Here is a 17,969-nt window from a genome sequence, read left to right as displayed (position 1 = left end):
GACAGTCATGGTGAGCAATCACACCAGTACACAACATGCACCCAGTCACTAGCACACTCATTCCACCTCACATATTCCATTTGCAATGTGTTAATGGGTGTGCATTGCATCCTAGGTAGGTAGTGTGCTTTTGGCCCTGGGCCTACAGCAGCATACTGTTATGCTATCCTGCCCCTTGTGACACATGTGTTACGATCGTACCTGCTCCTTACAAACAGTTACACAGGGTGACTCATATGGCATATTACCCATCAGCATAACATTCAGCAGGGGTATGTCTGACATCTACTCATGGGGTGGCTTGCTTCTTAATTCTGTGTGGTCTACTACAGGATATGTCATATCTGTGGGTAGGGTCCCATACCTCCACCATGTGCTCTATACTGCAGTGACAAGGACGACAGATGTAGGTAATTTGTGTTGTGGATGTTGGAGGTGTTACCATGGTTGGGAGACAACTGTCATGGGTGTGACCGAACTATGTATATCCAGCAGTGGTAACCTCTATGTAGGTAGTCTGTGTGCACTCTGTGGTGTTTGAGTGCATTGACACAGTTACTTGCATATGTCTGTGTCCTTCACCATATATGTAGCTGTCATGGGAGGTACATACGTGTAGGACATTGTGGGGTGTGGAGGGGTACAGTGACCTACATGTCCATAGCTGACACACCATGTCCGCTGACACATTCCATGTACAGGTATTACAGGACTAGTGTGCCACTGTGTGTATTGATGTGGAGCCTAGTGTACACTTGTTGACCCTGTTCCCTCCTGACACATGCAGTGGTGGGCAGGCATGTACATATGTGGTGGTTACTGGTGTCAGTGTTTTTGAATGGGGTATGGTACTCCAGTATCCACACTGGTGTTCACTCCATGCCTGTGACACCAGGCACCTGTAGCAAGACATCTGCACACATGTGCCTCATACAGTCTATATATGTATATATATATATATATATATATATATATATATATATATATATATATATATGTATTGATATATTTATATCTGTATATGGATATATATCTGTTTGTATATATGTATATATCATATGTATATCTAGATGTAGATATATACATATAGATGTGGGGAGAGAGGGGGAGAGAGTGAGAGAGACACAGGGTGAGTGTGAGTGTGAGGGGGTGGGACAGAGAGTGAGAGATAGTCATATACAGACATGTCTGTTGTCAGTCAGATCTATCTGTATATGTGTAAGTCTCTACAGATATCTATATATATGTGTGTGTATTACATATATCTGTACATACATATTCTACCAATCTCGATGTCTGTGCAGTACGTGAGAACCTGGTTCAAGGCTCCTGAGAGCACACCAGCAGTACCAGGCTATACCCCGTATCATGCATTTTGGCCCCAGGACTCGGGACAAAATGGACAGGGAGGGGGTGTGTCCATATTCATGGAGGACACACACACCTTCAGGTTAGTGGCAACACATGAAGCATCACAGACCATCCAGGTGCAGATAACCATAGGCAAACCTGCTATACAACTGGTAGCATGTTACAGACCACCCTCCCGATCTCAGGGACCACAGTCGGCCTTCCTGTAGACATTGGAGGATATGAATGTCCCACCACACATCATCATATTGGGATAGTGCGACTACCCTAACATGCACTGGGTGCATTATTCTACCCCAAACACCCTAGCCCAAAGGTTCCCGGTATTCACTATGTCAAATGCAATGGAACAGCTAGTCACCTCTCCCACAACAGGAGATAATATACTAGACCTGATCATCACATAGATGGGGACAATGTGCTACACACTGGAAGGATACCCCTCACTAGTCACATCTGACCACAGACTAATCACCCTGGATATAAATATCCCACCTTCCCCACAACACAACAGACTACAGTGGGAGACCTCTCACATGCCGACTTTACACATCTTATACCTGAGTTGCTATCCTGAATGCCCACTGGGCCAGTGTAATCCACTTCCCACAATGCAGACACCCTCACATATGCTTCTACAGACATCTCCAAGAATGCATAGATCATGCAATCACAAATGGAACCATGACCCTCTCCACCAAGGGCAGGTGTCCTGTCTGGTGGACCCCAGCATTGAACAACTTGTATAACAACAGATGGTAGCTACTGCACGGCAGAGCATACTTCCATAGAGCTACGGCATCTCTCATCAGCAGTAGTAGACGGATGGGTTTTGTCGTACAAACATGCAAGGCCAACAATGAGAGGGACATCGCTATGGTCACTACAGATAACCACAAGGCCTTCCTCTGCTATGTTACACACCTGGGTGGGAACCCTCAGTTGTGTTCACAGTTAGTTCACAGTGACATACGCTACACTGAACACACAGAAAATGCCAACAGTCTGGCAGACAGGTTCAGTGCAGGTTTCTACACTCCCTCAACCACACATGTGGAATTACTTATCCCAGCTGACTGTAACCTCCCTGTCATCTCGGATGTCCAGCTGGGAACCACCCTCAGCGGAGCTGTAAACACAGCAGCAATGGGACCCAACGGTATTGCGGGTTGCATGCTACGTGAACTGCAAGAGGAGCTACACATGCATATTACATGCTATTCAGCCGTAGTCTTACTACAGCATATGTTCCTGGACACTGGCATACAGCAACAGTAGTCCCACTCCACACAGGAGGCACCTCTACAGACCCTGGTAACTACCGCCCCATACGCTTAACCAGCCTGGTCTGCAACACTATGGAAAGGATCATTATGGTACCCATACACAGAGACATTGGGGACTTAGACACTTGTTCCCACCCGGTTTGGCTTTGTAGAGGGCAGATCCTGCCTTATGAACCTGGTTGACCTTTTCAAATCAGTCACTATAGCCATTGCTGAGGGCATAGTGGTCCATACAGCCTACCTGGACTTGCCTACAGCATTCGACACAATACCGCACTCTGCCATCATAGACATTATCAACAGCTAACATGTAAATCCATATGTCACATGATGGGTTGCAAACCAGCTAACGGATAGAAACCCTATAGTCAACCTCACTGGTGCCATGTCAGACTCAGAGCCAGTCACATGTGGTGTCCCACAGGGCTCTGTCCTGGGACTAATCATGTTCGGCATATCATTCTCAGATGTGGAAGCAGACATGGGAGGGTAGTGGCTGACAATGTTCAAAGATGACTGCATACTAGGCGCCATAGGCAATACACCTGCTGACACATACATCCTACTGACAGGCCTCACGGACACCAACAACTGGTGGCGGAGTCATGGCCTGACACTGCATGCCATGTAATGTATACTCATACCCTTTTGGACGGACAAGGTACCTACATATTATCACATAGACAATAACCCACTGAGTACAGACAAAGTAATCGGAGACCTGGTGACACTGTGCAATGCTGACCTCTCATTTGACACCCACGTTGCCGAAGTGGTTGGATGGACTTCCTACCTTGCCCACCTTATCATGAAGGGATTCACATCCACATCAAAAGGGGTCATTGTACCCTTATACTCCTCCCTTATCAGGCCCATGACTGTGTACTATGCCCCATTTGGTATGTACCTCACCTGGCACTTGCAACAGCTAGGGGGACCTCATGAGTACATCACCAGGTGGATCAAGGGTCTGTAACACCTGTCATATGCTGCCAGACTAACGTAACTCATGCTCTATTCCATAGCATACTGCTTATGTAGGGGTGATCTGTGCCTGATGTAGTAGGCCATGTCCAATCTGGTAGTGATGGACATGTTCTACCTCATACAATCCAAATCCATCAGAAGCACGACAGCTACGGATTTAAACCTCAGCACACATATGAATAGGACATACTGTAGGGACAGATCCATCACTAAGAGGCTTCCCATACTGTGGAACAGGATCCCAGTTCATGTTAGGCAGAGACCCTCACTGACACTCTTCATGTGCATTCTTGACAAGTGGATGGGAGATCATAGGTTTACAGCAGGGGTCATCTCTGTGTCACTACTAGACAGAGGCACAGTGCACTAACGCTATTATGTAGGGGGGGTCTTCACTCTCTCACTACTATACAGAGGTGCAGGTTTCTAAATCTATTCTATACACTGTCTGCAGATAGCCTAGTACTATACTATGCCACTGTGAAACTATATCTGTCTGTGTATTTCTACATCCCTGTCTATCTATGTATACACATATGCATATTATATATATATACATACATATCTCGATATACATACGTATACACATGTTATATATATATATATATATATATATATATATATATATATATATACTCCTTTTTTGGTCCACATATGTATACACACAGTAACGTACTGCTGAACACCCATTACTGTACCACCTACTTGTACATTGCACTACAACCTACATTGCTATGTGCACATAGCTACCATCACATACATATGTATGTGGAGCCTTCAGTGACAGTTTCAGTATGTCCCCGTCCCTATGCACATCCTCATATACATAGATACAGACCAATAACACATGTGGAGGGTTCACAGTATGTAGAATATTATAGTAGTACTTTACATTACCTGTGTTTGTTGCAGCTGTTTGTGTAGGCTTGCAGTTGCTTGGCCTGCTGTCTGCTCTTTGCCTTGATGTTTCCGGTTTGTTATTTTTTTCTTTCTTTCTTTCTTTCTTTCTTTCTTTCTTTCTTTCTTTCTTTCTGTCTTTCTTTCTTTCTTTTTTTTTTTTTTTGGTTTTCTCTCTCTCTCTCTCTCTCTCTACCTCCAGCGGGTGCAATGACAGTATTGCATGTGTGGACTGGGAGTACAGGATGCTTTTGTAGGTATCTGCACATGTCCATGTGATGGCCTCTGCACCAATTGTTAGCCAGCATTTACTAATTGCATGCAGCCTGTTGTGTAGTGATTGCAGTTCTCACTGTGATTACAGGCCTGTGCTATAAAAAGGTCTGTTAGGTAGGCGTAGCCCTTTCAGATTATCAGGGTGGGGACCATGCTGGTTTGCTCTGGACACTGTTCTGTGAGTGTAAGGTTGGTATGTCTCTCATATTTCAGGCTGTGTTGTAGACACTGCAATGCATGTTGTTCTGTAAGCTACTGTTAGTACATTTGGCAGGGTGTCAGTGGGGCACAGTTGACATTTGTTTTCACATCAGGGACATCCCTGTAACTCAGTCACAGTTGCTATGTCTGCACTCATACCTATTCAACTATGGCTGTGCTTATCCTGCTCTGAGTATGTGTGTGGCTTGCCAGATGCTACTGTGACATTATTACCTAGTAGCTGCCAACTAGCATGACTGTTTCTCAGCACACAGTACTATTTTACAAATCCACTAGATTTGACAGAAAATATACATGACATGCTTTGTGTGCTAAACTTGTATATTCCCTTTAAATTAATTCCTACTATTTTATGATATATTTCTTTCAGCATGATGTTCTTTTATAGCAGTCATGGCTTAGTGGTAAGTCATGCAGACTAGTGTTTCCAAGGTCCTGGGTTCGAGACTGAGGGAGGTATTTTATTTTGCTGCTGAGAAAACTACAGGCCTTGTCATTCAGAGTGACTAAGGCACTTTTAAGCAGTTGTAAGCGGGTTAGCTGGTTTGCTTGAAGGTCACATGCACTGCCGCTTAGCTTCGCGCACACCTGCTTACTACTGCTTAAAAGTGCTTACTCTCGCGCACTCCTGCACTATTTTCTTTGAAAGAAAAGAAAATGGGGAGATAGGAAAGTGGCGAAAAAGGGGTCACAAAGAGGGTAGGACAGTAGGGAAACAAGCTCGGGTTTTGCAGGAGGGATGTAGGTAAGGCCCATAGCTGCCCATTTCTTCATCAGCAACAGCTGTACATATGTTTGTAATTTGGTGTGACATTTGAAACCTTCCACCCCTGAGAGAGGTGTAAGGACAACAATAATACTTGTTGTACAGCCAATTGTAATTGACAGTTTACATGTCCAGCAGACATGTGTGTAAAATGGGCAGCTATGTGTGGGGCGTAATTTTTTTGTGGGTACAGAGTGCCCTTTTTTCAGGTGAGAGCGGTATGTCAGGTACAGGAAGTTGGTATAGCTGGGGGGGTAGGTTGGGTAGGTTAACAGACAAGACAAACAAGACGCATACAGGGGCGGTGTATGACACATGTGGGGGGGTTACAGAATTGACGGGGATGGATGTTTGGATATCTTGAGCCCATGAGCCCACCCATGGACAGTTGCCACTGTGCCTTCACTGCCCAGGACGGGGCTGTGCTGGGGGCTGTGTAGGCTGGGCAGCAGGCACACCCGTGAGTTGTGCCAACCGTGCCTCAAGCTGGCATAGGGGCCCAAGCACAGCGTGCCGGATCTCCCTACGCACCACAGTCCGGACACTACGGAGGGTGAGTGGATGTTCTCCTCCGGCCACGCTTGCAGAGGGGGGACGAGCCACATCTCCTGCAGTGCTTCCACCTGCAGGTGGCACAGGGCCACCAGAGGAGGGTGCGGACTGGGCACTACTGCCAGGTGCACTCGCCAGCTGAGGTGGGAGAGGTGGGTCCACTGGAACCCGCCTTCCCTGTCGTCCTATGTTTTGCATTATGTTATGACAGTTTGGGTTAGTAACGTACAATACCATTCACAATTAGTTGTAACAGCATGCATTAGTATTCCCATTAACCAAACACCCATATATTCAAGCCATTGAACAGCAAGCATAACACATGCATAATTTGAACAGCAATACACAATCCAACAACATGCAGGGTTGATCGATGGCAACAGGCCATCAGGTTTGGATGTATGAACAGGGCAGATGCATCAACATACATGAAAATATGTATGAACCAACAGGACAAATGTCCAGGGGTGTTAATTGTGATTGCACATACCAATTTCACATGGGATGGATTATATGTGGTTATAGGGTAGGGTGAAGAAAATTTAATTAACAACTTCAAATACCAATACATATGCTGTACATTTCTACTAGCTGCAGATATATACAGACTACAGTTCTGCCTACAGTTTCCTATGTGATAACTACTTCAGGTTGGTGATAGGAATGTTACTTCTACATCAATATACATTTCATTTTTATTCATACACATTCATATTTGGCTCTGTTCAGCTACATCATCCTGCTACATTTGCTTTATATAGCTATAGACAACTGTGGGTGTTTGGTATTTCAGACAACCATACTATCTGCATATTGCAGACTGAGAGCAACATATCCAGATTTTGGGACACACATTCCAGCTGCAGTACTGTTTTCAACACATGTCACTGTTTGGTTCTGCCTGTCACATTCATTTCATTCTGTACTGACTGCAGTATACTTTATTCAGGAGTTATTACTACTTTATTGGTAGATTCATACCTCTTTCTCACACTCTCTCACTTGTTTTATTTTTACAATTCAGGATGGTACTTAATTCTAGGCTTTATTGACATGTTTTACCTGTAGTTATAACAATCCTTTCCAACAGTCTCACTTATGTCATGTTTCTGTATTTCAACAGGGATATATTTCACTCAGCTTCTGCAGCTGTACTTTTCAGCCTGCTGCAGGTTATGTACTATTATATTACAGGTGGGACATCTTTATTTCAGACTTGTTTCATTTTTATGTTTGGATTACAGGCTGCATCACACTTTTGTAATCAAGCAATACTTGCAAACCCTCTTACACTGTTACTTGCACATTTTATTAATTAGTGACTACACTGCACTCTTTTGCTAACTGTCATACTTATATATTTATTTACAGTTACAGGGAGAGAATTACTGACCTGCCTGGTGGCGCAACCACACCAGCCTATCGCCATAGGCTCGACGGTTCGCAGAACGGACACCTGCAGCTGTAATATAAGTAAAGTAATATTGGAAAACACATCTCCATAATATCAGCTAGGTTAATTTCTTACATAAATAATTACATGTAACTTACTCAGTAGTGAGGCGTTGGGCATTTGCCGGGCCTCCTGGATCCAACGGTTCAGTTGGTCCTGCTTCCGTTTCTTCAGGTCCGCATGGTGGTGACGGACCTGCTCACCAGTTCTTGGTATTCCTGTGGCACTGGTGAGATCATGTGCCAACCGGTCCCATGCCTCAGCCCTATATGCTCCCCACAGGACCTGGCCCTGCATGAGTTGGGCCTCATGATTATGGACGAGGAGCCAAACCATATATTTGGACTCTTCAATGCCCCACCTCTGTGCTCGGAAGCAACTACCCTCACCTACACCTGACATCCTGGCTGCAAGTTGGTTCTACAATCAGTTATGCTGTGTATTCCCGCCTATGGGGCTTATATATGCCGTTTTCCCCGCACTTATCTGTGATTGGCCATTTTGGAATTGTATCAGCTTCACAAAACCTGCTTTGTCATGCTCCTCTTTCTATTCATTACTATATATATGCTATTACTGCATTTCTATGTGCAACTATCATGGCTTAGTGGTTCAGTACTTTGACTATGCATGGTATCCTGGGTTCGAACCTGGCCATTGCTTTTTATATTTTATGACTGTCTACATAGGCTAGGAGGTGTGTCTGTGTAAAGGCAGTTTTGATACAGCTTGCTCAACGTTGCCCATCGGTTAGCTTGTTGGCGCGGTGCGCAGCTCCGTGCAAATGGGTCACGCTGGCTTACGTGCCGTTTGGCTGTCAGCACGCATATTACGCTCAGCTCAGCTACGGGCACACAGTTTCAGCATGTTAAAATGCTGCTCAACCCCGGGCACTCATTTTACACCTGTTAAAACACTGCTCATTTACGGGCAGATATACTCAACTTGTTAGAGTGTAGCTCAGCTATAGACACATCTGACATTTTTTTTATTTTTTATTATCTCACATTTCTTCAAAACACATGGCCCATTTCATTACATTTTACATAAAATATAATTTTATATATGTACATATATGTCAGGGAATTGTTTCGTGCTTATTTCACTAAAAATAAAAATTGATGTTGTGGGGGCTCGAACCATGACTGCCTCCTCTTCAGCCAACGTTTCTACTGCTACGCTATTGCTTCTTGGCTTACTTTGCATATTTAGTTCTTATATGCTTTTCCACTGACTGCTAACTGTGGCTAAGCGCCGGGCACGCCCGCTCAAACGAGCGCACTCATGGGCAAACATCTTTACAACTTATAAAAAAAAAATATTAGATGTTCATTTATACATTTTATGTTCATAGTCTGTGGGGGCATGTGTTGTGTTGTGTTTATTCACATTTACACGGACTCTGTCGTGGGGGTTTACTTTCGGGACTTTTACTCTTCTGGGGGTGTGTCCGTTTGCAGGGCTCTCCCTACGGACACGCCCCCTACTGTCTTACACGGACCCTGTTAGCCTTAGGTGTGATTCAGCATGCCCTCATGCATATGCATGACATGCTGACATCACACCGTTTAACTGCAGCCTCTGTGTAAGCCTTGTAACTCTTACACGGAAGCTTCGTGAATCCTGCCCTATGTTTTTATATTGAAGGTAATATATCAAACATGTTATATATTCATACAAAATGTATGCATACATAAGTAACCTTTGATCACAATACAGTGTTGTCGTTCAGGTCCTAGACTATGGTGTAAGTGTGTGTGTGTGTGTGTGTGTGTGTGTGTGTGTGTGTGTGTGTGTGTGTGTGTGTGTGTGTGTGTGTGTGTGTGTGTGTGTGTTGGAGCAGTATATTCAGTTATCATGCATTAATTGTTCTATTCACAGACTATGGCCGATCAGTATTGCCAAAAATGATACAGTCCTTCAGGTACTACTGTTTACTTTAAGTACTCGAATGTAAGCTTATGCTTCAGACGCAGTATTGCAGGGAAGTTTCTTGTATTATAATCATGTGTATTATTTTATATTAAAGAATGTGAAGGTATACATCCTGTTTTCATTTACAGACCTTCCTGATTTAGTACCAGACCCCAGTTATGTCCAGGCCTCTGTTTACGTCCAGAGGGCCCATCTTTACTCTCTTCGTTGTGCTGCAGAGGAGAAGTGTCTTGCAAGGTACTTTCAATTTACTTTTTAATTATGCATGCATGAAAAAAACAAATCAGAAGATACTTCGCAGGTATTAGTTACTGTATGGCATATCAGTCATTGAATTCTTCTTTCTCCTTGTATGGGATGCCATAAGCTTTGGATCTGTTTCTGCACATTTTATCTATTGTAGAACACTTCATAAAAATGGGATAGCTAGAGTGAAAGTTCAAAATATGCAAATGTAAGTAGTAGCATTCGGATTGTACTTTATGCCTGAAATTGTTCCAATTTTAAATGTGTCCCTCCTCTTTAACCTTGTTATTTCCATATATGTATAGTTTCTCAATTAACTGTCATGTTTTTTTCTTACTGATACTCTTAATTTCAGGCTGTTGTTTTTGGTATCCATGCAGATGCCTGTCAGTAAAGTATTATGATTTATTTCATTAGATTATTTAAAAGTGTTGCCTGTAAGAATGTACTAAAGTGCTTCTAGCAAACAGATTGACAACATGCCGCTAAAAAAGAAACAAAAAATTAATAAAGTTGGCCAACACTGTAGAACATGTGAGATAGCAATATGGATAACATACTAGCTTACTAACAGAATGCAGTTTCATGTGACTGCGATACACTAAATAAATAGTTAAAAGGAATAGAGCATGGCAGTTGTGTTTACTATGATTAGAATTTTTAGCAAATTATATTGCAGAAGAGCTGAAAGGAAAAGCAAACATCACTGTACTTCATCTCAAACTATAAAACTATTTATTATCAGTCTCAATGAAGTGCAAACTAAAGAAATACTTCTGAGGTAGTAAGCATGGATATATATATATATATATATGTGTGTGTGTGTGTGTGTGTGTGTGTGTGTGTGTGTGTGTGTGTGTGTGTGTGTGTAATTTTAAGATTTAGTGGCAAGAGGGTACCAAGTTATTCCTCCTGGGAACAAATGTTCATAACAATAATAATAATAATACAGGAAAGTAACCCAGGATTTTTGTATCAGATGACTTACAAGAATTCAATAAATTTGAAGTACCATTTTGCCAGACTAGAAAACTAATGTGATCACTAGTCATACATATTACATGGAGAAATCAAGAAATATAGCCAAGAGATCCTTTAAGGTGGAGTCAAAAGGAATACTTTGAGCTGGATGGAAGACCTGTTTCCTACAAGAGTATAATACAGACCAGAAGCAGTTCAGACTTTTTCTCACAGATTAATACAGAACAAAAGGAGTTCAGAAGAGTGCAACATGAAGGATTCAAGATTTATAGTTGGGAATGTATAAAAAAAGAGATACGGAGAGAGGTTTTTTTACATACTTAATTCAGACAAATGAGGTGGTGGTGAGGTGGTTGGACATGCTAGAAAGGTTTAAGCTTTTTGCAAGAATCGAGAAAGTTCAAAAGAGAAACACTTTTTTTAGGAAAATAGATTGGCAAGAAGAAGGGACACAAACTGACAGGAGTTTTATAAATGCAGATGTAAAGCCCATCTCTAAACTTATTTGCTTGAGAATTCTGGATAAAGCTAAAATAAGGGGGGGGGGAGAAAATCAGCAACAGTCAGAAGGTATGCTGTGAAGTGTGAAGAAATGGTTTTGTTCACTAAGTTGTAGCTGCTTAGAACTGTGGACGATGTGTTAAAAAGAATTCATAAAGAGACAGTGGGTTCATAAGTAGGGATAGAATGCAGTCATTTACGAACATAATATAGAGTCATTATAGTGAGTGGAAAAATTTAGCCAGTTCTTGGATACTCAACATCAATATCTTCTTTAACATGAAAGAAAGTAAATAGAATGAGATGACCTAACAACCATTACCTGTTATTATATCTGTCTTTACTGACTATGAATGAATTTAAATCAATTTCCATATCAGGATATTGATTACCACACTGAAGAATTTATATATTACTAATACTGGAGAACTATCAGAAAACAAACCGTTAAACAGAAAATATATTAACTGATAAAAGTAGGTTGTGACAAATGTATGTAATGGCGTGTAGGATGGCTACTAATAGCTTTTGCTCTGTCCCTGTTTTGCTTTATCAGTACAGAAAGTACATCATAGTCTTCTGTCCCTTACTATGTGTGTCTTCCTATTTAGGTTGTAGCTAATGTGGCTACAGCACTGATGATATAGCTGATTCAAATTTCCAGTGGTCATTTTATATATGTATATATATATATATATATATATATATATATATATATATATATATATATATATATATATATATATATATATATATATATATTTTTTTTTTTTTGCTTATTTAATGTTTCATGCAGGTTGTACCACAATTTATAGTATGCAATTGTGTGTTATAATATATAAGCTATTGATGTCAACACTGATGCTTAATATCTCCTTTCAGGTCGCTGTCATTAGACATTGTCATATAGTATAAAAATTATGCTTATTACTACAGTTAGATGAAAAATGAACAGTAATCAGACAATATTGTTGGGTTTACATGCATATATGATTCTTATATTGTTACTTTTAGCACCGCTTATGCTACAGACACTACGGATTATGATATCAGGGTACTGCTGAGGTTTCCGCAGAGAGTAAAGAATCAAGGAGCTGCCGACTTCTTGCCAAACCGTCCTCGTCAGTCATGGGAGTGGCACAGCTGTCACCAGTAAGTGCTGCTGATGTAATCCATCTTGGGAGCATGCATGCATGCCACTCTGTCATCTGCTTTGTCATAATCTGTTCTTCAGCCTCCATAATATGTCACATCGCTTACCACAAGACATTTGAGGAGATGTATGTATTAGCAGAGCAGCTGGGAAGTGCTTTTGCACACTATATATACTTATAGCCACAAAAAATATACAAATTTTGCCATTTGAATTTTATTTGGTAGTGTTCATTTCCATTAATAAATTTAGTGCATGTTGACTTCTATTTATACTCTGTATTTAATATTGGAGTGTTAGACCTCTGTGTTTTGGTCACTTCTTTGGTTAATGTATGCCAAAGTCAGACATGCCTCAGACAGAGTTCCCTGGGCCTTGTTTTTCTCTAAGAGTAACTGGTCAAATCATTCTATAAACTGGTAGTTTAATAGATTCCATGAGAAAGGAGATCTGTAGTTTCCTCAGTTTTAGTTCAGTTTATAATATTGCTTTATTTAAAGACTACAAGAAAACTGCTGTTTTTATTAGGTGGAAACAATTTTATCAGTCCTTACCATTATAGCCTTTCTTTACTTTTTTGGCCATTGTAGGTATACTAAAGCTCATGTTCCTCCTTTGTGAATGCTGTACTTTTCTTAAGCCTAACAAATATTAATAATGTGATACTTTAATTACCTAAGGTAAATGCAAGTGCCTACATTTTAGAGACTTCGCAGCTGAAGCACTTCTTCTAAGGTGACTTAATTGCTGCATTAAAGACTTTGGATTTTGCAGATATTTATCAGTGCATGCATTCAGAAAGAAGGAATTAAAGAAATATTCCTGGTTGGATGTTGGAGCAAAGATAGGTTATCAGATTCACCAGACATTCTTATTGATATCTGGATGGGTACAGACCTCCTTTCAAATTGTATTCCTTTCCTACTTTAAGCAGATCTGTATCTAACACCATGTATATTCCCTGGCTCCTTCCCACCTGCTTATTTTACTTTCTGTCATTTAGGAGTAAACTAAGTAGATCCTAGTATGATAAACTATCTTCTTAATGATTGAGGACCTGTGTTATATAACCTGGTGGGATGAACTTATACAATGAATAATAGATTAATGAGAAATGCCACCTCATTGTTGAAATTTTTGTTTTTTTGTTGATTTCTATTTCTATTTTTGACACATCATGGGTACTACATTGGTTCACATTTTGCTGATTCCACACAGATGGTAGGACCATTTCTGTTCACATACTATGTTTCTTTTGAGATTTTGTTTACATCCAGTGGTGTCACCTTTCACGGATCATTCAACATTTTGGATCACATTAGTTCAATTGACAGACTTGTTCTGTCAAACATTGGCTCTCATCAGATAGTGACCCATTCGATTTCAACAATGAGGTGGCATTCAGTTCCAGTTGCCATTAGCATTTAATAGATTTTTTAGTGGGATTGTAGTATGCACAAACACAATCACAATACCACATGAAACAAAGGTAGTTGTGGAGTTTAGTTAAGTTTTAGAAAATCAATGACTAAGGCATCATTCAATTTGTTGAAATAACTACAAAGTTGTAACATGATATACTTGTTGTTGTGTTTTTGTGAATTAATTTTTTTTTTATATATGAATAGTACGTTCACTTGTTTTACATCATTTCCTGTTTATGTATATAAAACCAGGAAGTGGAAGAAAGCTAAAGAATCATTTGCCATTGTGGCTTCAGTCACTGTTTCAGTTTGCAAAGTTCAGTTCGGGTTGCCGAAGTTAAACTTGTTGTTTTTAGATTAATGAGAAATATTTGTATCTGCAACATCTACTAAGTGCAGATTGTCAGAAATTGCTCTGCATAACTGTAATCCAATAGCCATATCCCACACTAAGCTACTACTACTACTACAGTAGTCAGTCAATTAAATGTGGCTTTGTTCACAAGATACAGAAACATTTAAAAAGTTACAGTGCAGAGGTACTAATTTATGATGTGATTTATCTATATGGAAACTACAATAACCTACTGGAGGCTTGACAAACCTGTATAAGTACATGAATTCAAACCATGTTATTAAATATATCACCACAATATCAATATCGTATAATTCGATCTATCATGAATCTGTCCTACAACTACCTATTGTGCCTGTGGGGTGTTTGACACTATGGCATCCCCTATTTTTTTATTACTACCGGCTGACATTCATCTGCTGGCGGAGTTACCTTGTACCTCATAGTTGGAATTTACATTTAAAGATTTTCAAGTTACAAGTAATAGTTCACAGCAAGTTTTTAGTTGCCAGATAAGAATGGCCACCTATTGCAAACATATTTAATGAAACAATTTTTCAGTAATTTGTTATTATCATACTTGATATATAATTCTAGATCACATAATAAAATGAATCCATTCTGATTACCTTTGACATAGAATTCAGGCATGCTGCACAAAATGACTTAGGAACTATACCGTTGAACAACAGACAACATTAAATCAGAACAATGTCAGTATACGTCCAGCTGATCAAAGAAAAGCATTGTAAAGGTACAGAAAGGAAAAACAACTCCTCTTGCTTAAACTCATTAACTAATTGCAGATTCCATGTTGGTCCAGAGGCAGTGATAACCACATGGGAGGCATGAGGCCCTGTATTGCTGTTGGGGTAAACTCAGTAGCTAACTGTCCAAAGACACTTTGTTGGTCTGGAGGCAGTGACAACCACATGGAACATGGAAGGTACTGAGTTCAATCACCAGACAAGGGTCAGTGTTTTTCTTTCATGTTGATCTTTTAAAATAATACTAGGCTAATAGCTTGTACTACAATTAAATACTTATATGTAAAAAGAAAAAAAAATCACCATTATATAGATTTTCTAGCAGAGCGAGATCATGGTAAATTGGGGCCTTAGGCAGGGTAGTGGGTCAGAACTCCTGCAGCCCCCCACAGTCTCATCCCCTCCCCTGCAGCAGCATCCTCTTCCCCATGCAGACCTCTGCAACAACCTCCCCCTGCAGAAGCCCACCCCCAGCCATTCCAGTGTTCCATTACTTGGCTATTTCTCCCCAGTTACCATAAACACTGTTCAAACCTGTCAGTGTGTAAACTATATTCTTCTTTACTTCTACAATGGTTACAGTTATCTGTATTTAATTTAAAACCTTTATTTCAATTTTCAAAGCACAAGCACTGATAGCTATTTGCCGATCAAAACAATACAGTCTCACAAAGAAAACAGACTTAGCATGAACAACAGTAAACTTCTCTGCTCTTGAAACTCACATTCATTGAAACTGCATTTTAAGCCACATTCATAGAAAATACATTTGGACAGTGGTGGATTAAGTTTACCTTTGGGCTGTTTTCAAACCATGGGCCCCTTGCTCACATTATAGGACTATGCATTCATGCATGTGTTCTTTGATTCACCTTCCTTATTGTATTAAATTATATTCCTTGTATAATATGGCACCACTTGTCAAAATGCATTTTAAATGTGTAGTTTTGATCATTTTTTTCCAGTAAGCAATGAAACAAAATGTATGAACCAGTAATGACATTTCAAACATAAAGGGCATCTCAAACTTCTGTCATTAAAATTCACCAATATCAGTCAATATGCACAATCTTCACAGAACTAAAAGTCATCTGAATAATTCCACATTAAAGAGAACTGCAACTAATGAAGAGTTTGCTGCTGGCAAACAGCTTTGCATTTTGGCGTTTCATCTACAAATTCAGTACCTGCTGCCCTTGAAGAATAAATTGCTATGTTATATTAACAACAACAAAAAAAATAGTGTACTGGTAACATTGCAAAAAAGAATGGCTGGCAAACAGGTTTATAGTTACTAGGCAACTCATCCAGAAGAGGACACACTTAGGAGTGTAGCACCCCCGTCCCCCACTTATGCTGTACAGTAGCATCAGCAATCAATCTACCTGTTGTGGGACAAGAACCCACAACCTTCTGCACCAGTAGCAAGTGTACTACTTGTTGCACCACTGACACTGGAAAGCACCACTTTGAAACTCCATGCATGACATTGACAGACTGTAATCACCAGTGCTTAACAAAAAATATAAAATAAAATTAAATGCGATCAAGCACTTGGTGTGGAGGTTTAAGGCACTTGCCTTCCCATAATTATTAATGTTCAGTGTTTGACTTTGAGCAGTGTCATTTAACTAGACAGTGCCCAGAACTGAGGCCTTAAGTACACACGCGTGCACAACACACACACACACACACACACACACACCTACCTCTCTATTTCCTCTAAAGCAAAGAGCAGCAACTGAGCATTAGTTCTACATGCCAAAGCTCTAAACCATATTTACCGCAGTGCAGTCAGGTTTAATGTTAACATTTTTCACATAACCCTACCATTGATATAAGGAATTGCTGCTTACATGCTGGGCTTTTGTTGAACTTTCAAAAGTTTCTCTACTCCATACATCAACATAAGGCACATACTGTAGATTTGGCTCTTACTGCCCTTGCTTTCATCTGAGCACATATGAAAATATACTAAAAGTTGTTCATACTGTCTAAACTGTCTTTTCTAATCACTCAGTCACTAAATAATCTTCACACAGCTAAAATTATTGCTACTGTCAACCTATTGTTTCCCATGATTGCAATCTTCCATGATTATGTATCAGGTTATATTTAAAACAAACACAGAAGAAAGTTTTCCGCATCTATTTGCTGTGTTTGTTTGGTGTCACACTCAGTCCCTTGCTTTGAATAACAGCTGGCTTTGTGTAGGGACAATTCATACAATTATTTTCCTATGTACCATGGCAAAGTCTTTCTTAGTCTGGGTTCAGTGGGTATAATGTTTTGTTTTAGTTAGACTATCATAAAATAATTAGATCGTACTTCCAGTACATCTTTGAGTATAGCATGAGATTTGTCAAAGGCTTTGATAAGATCCCCAAATATACGTCTAAAGTGTCTTTTGTTAGTGTTGATGAGTACTTTATCAATAAGAATAGCAATTAGGGGTACAGACAATAGGCACGAGGGGGTGGAGTTTATCATATAAAACTGGCAAAGGAACCAAGGTATTGGGAGCAAATAACTAGAGAGAGAAAGAGGATAGACTGGGAAGATACCAATAATTTATTTGGACTGTAGGGTAGCTATTGCCTTCCCTATCAAGGATTGATATCAGAGTATAGGCAAAGAGAAATAAATAGGGGTGTCCTAAATGAAAGACCTGCACTGGTAGAGATTTTAGTAGACTCTAGAACAGAAGTTGCCCTTAAAAAAGGAATAATTAGTAGAGCATGTAAAATATTGAATGATAATTATAAGAATCAATCAGAGGAGGTTAGAAAGGATTGGA

The 17,969-nt window shown here is 40.2% G+C and overlaps 1 protein-coding gene across 2 annotated transcripts in view; it reads left to right on the top strand.

The window, feature by feature from the left end:
• LOXL1 (lysyl oxidase like 1) overlaps positions 1-17,969 on the top strand; it is a 395,821-nt gene that overhangs the window by 188,783 nt on the left and 189,069 nt on the right. For both annotated transcript variants that reach the window (XM_044077551.1, XM_044077552.1), the window contains exons 2-3: positions 9,874-9,982; positions 12,488-12,625. In XM_044077551.1, the coding sequence (XP_043933486.1) occupies positions 9,874-9,982; positions 12,488-12,625 (247 nt within the window). The remainder of the gene's footprint in view (positions 1-9,873; positions 9,983-12,487; positions 12,626-17,969) is intronic.

This window comes from Protopterus annectens, chromosome 7.part0 (assembly GCF_019279795.1).
Source record: "Protopterus annectens isolate FY-2018-M chromosome 7.part0, PAN1.0, whole genome shotgun sequence".
NCBI classification, from domain to species: domain Eukaryota; kingdom Metazoa; phylum Chordata; order Ceratodontiformes; family Protopteridae; genus Protopterus; species Protopterus annectens.
Note: the sequence above shows the minus strand (reverse complement) of the source record. Positions and strands in the feature narration are given on the sequence as shown.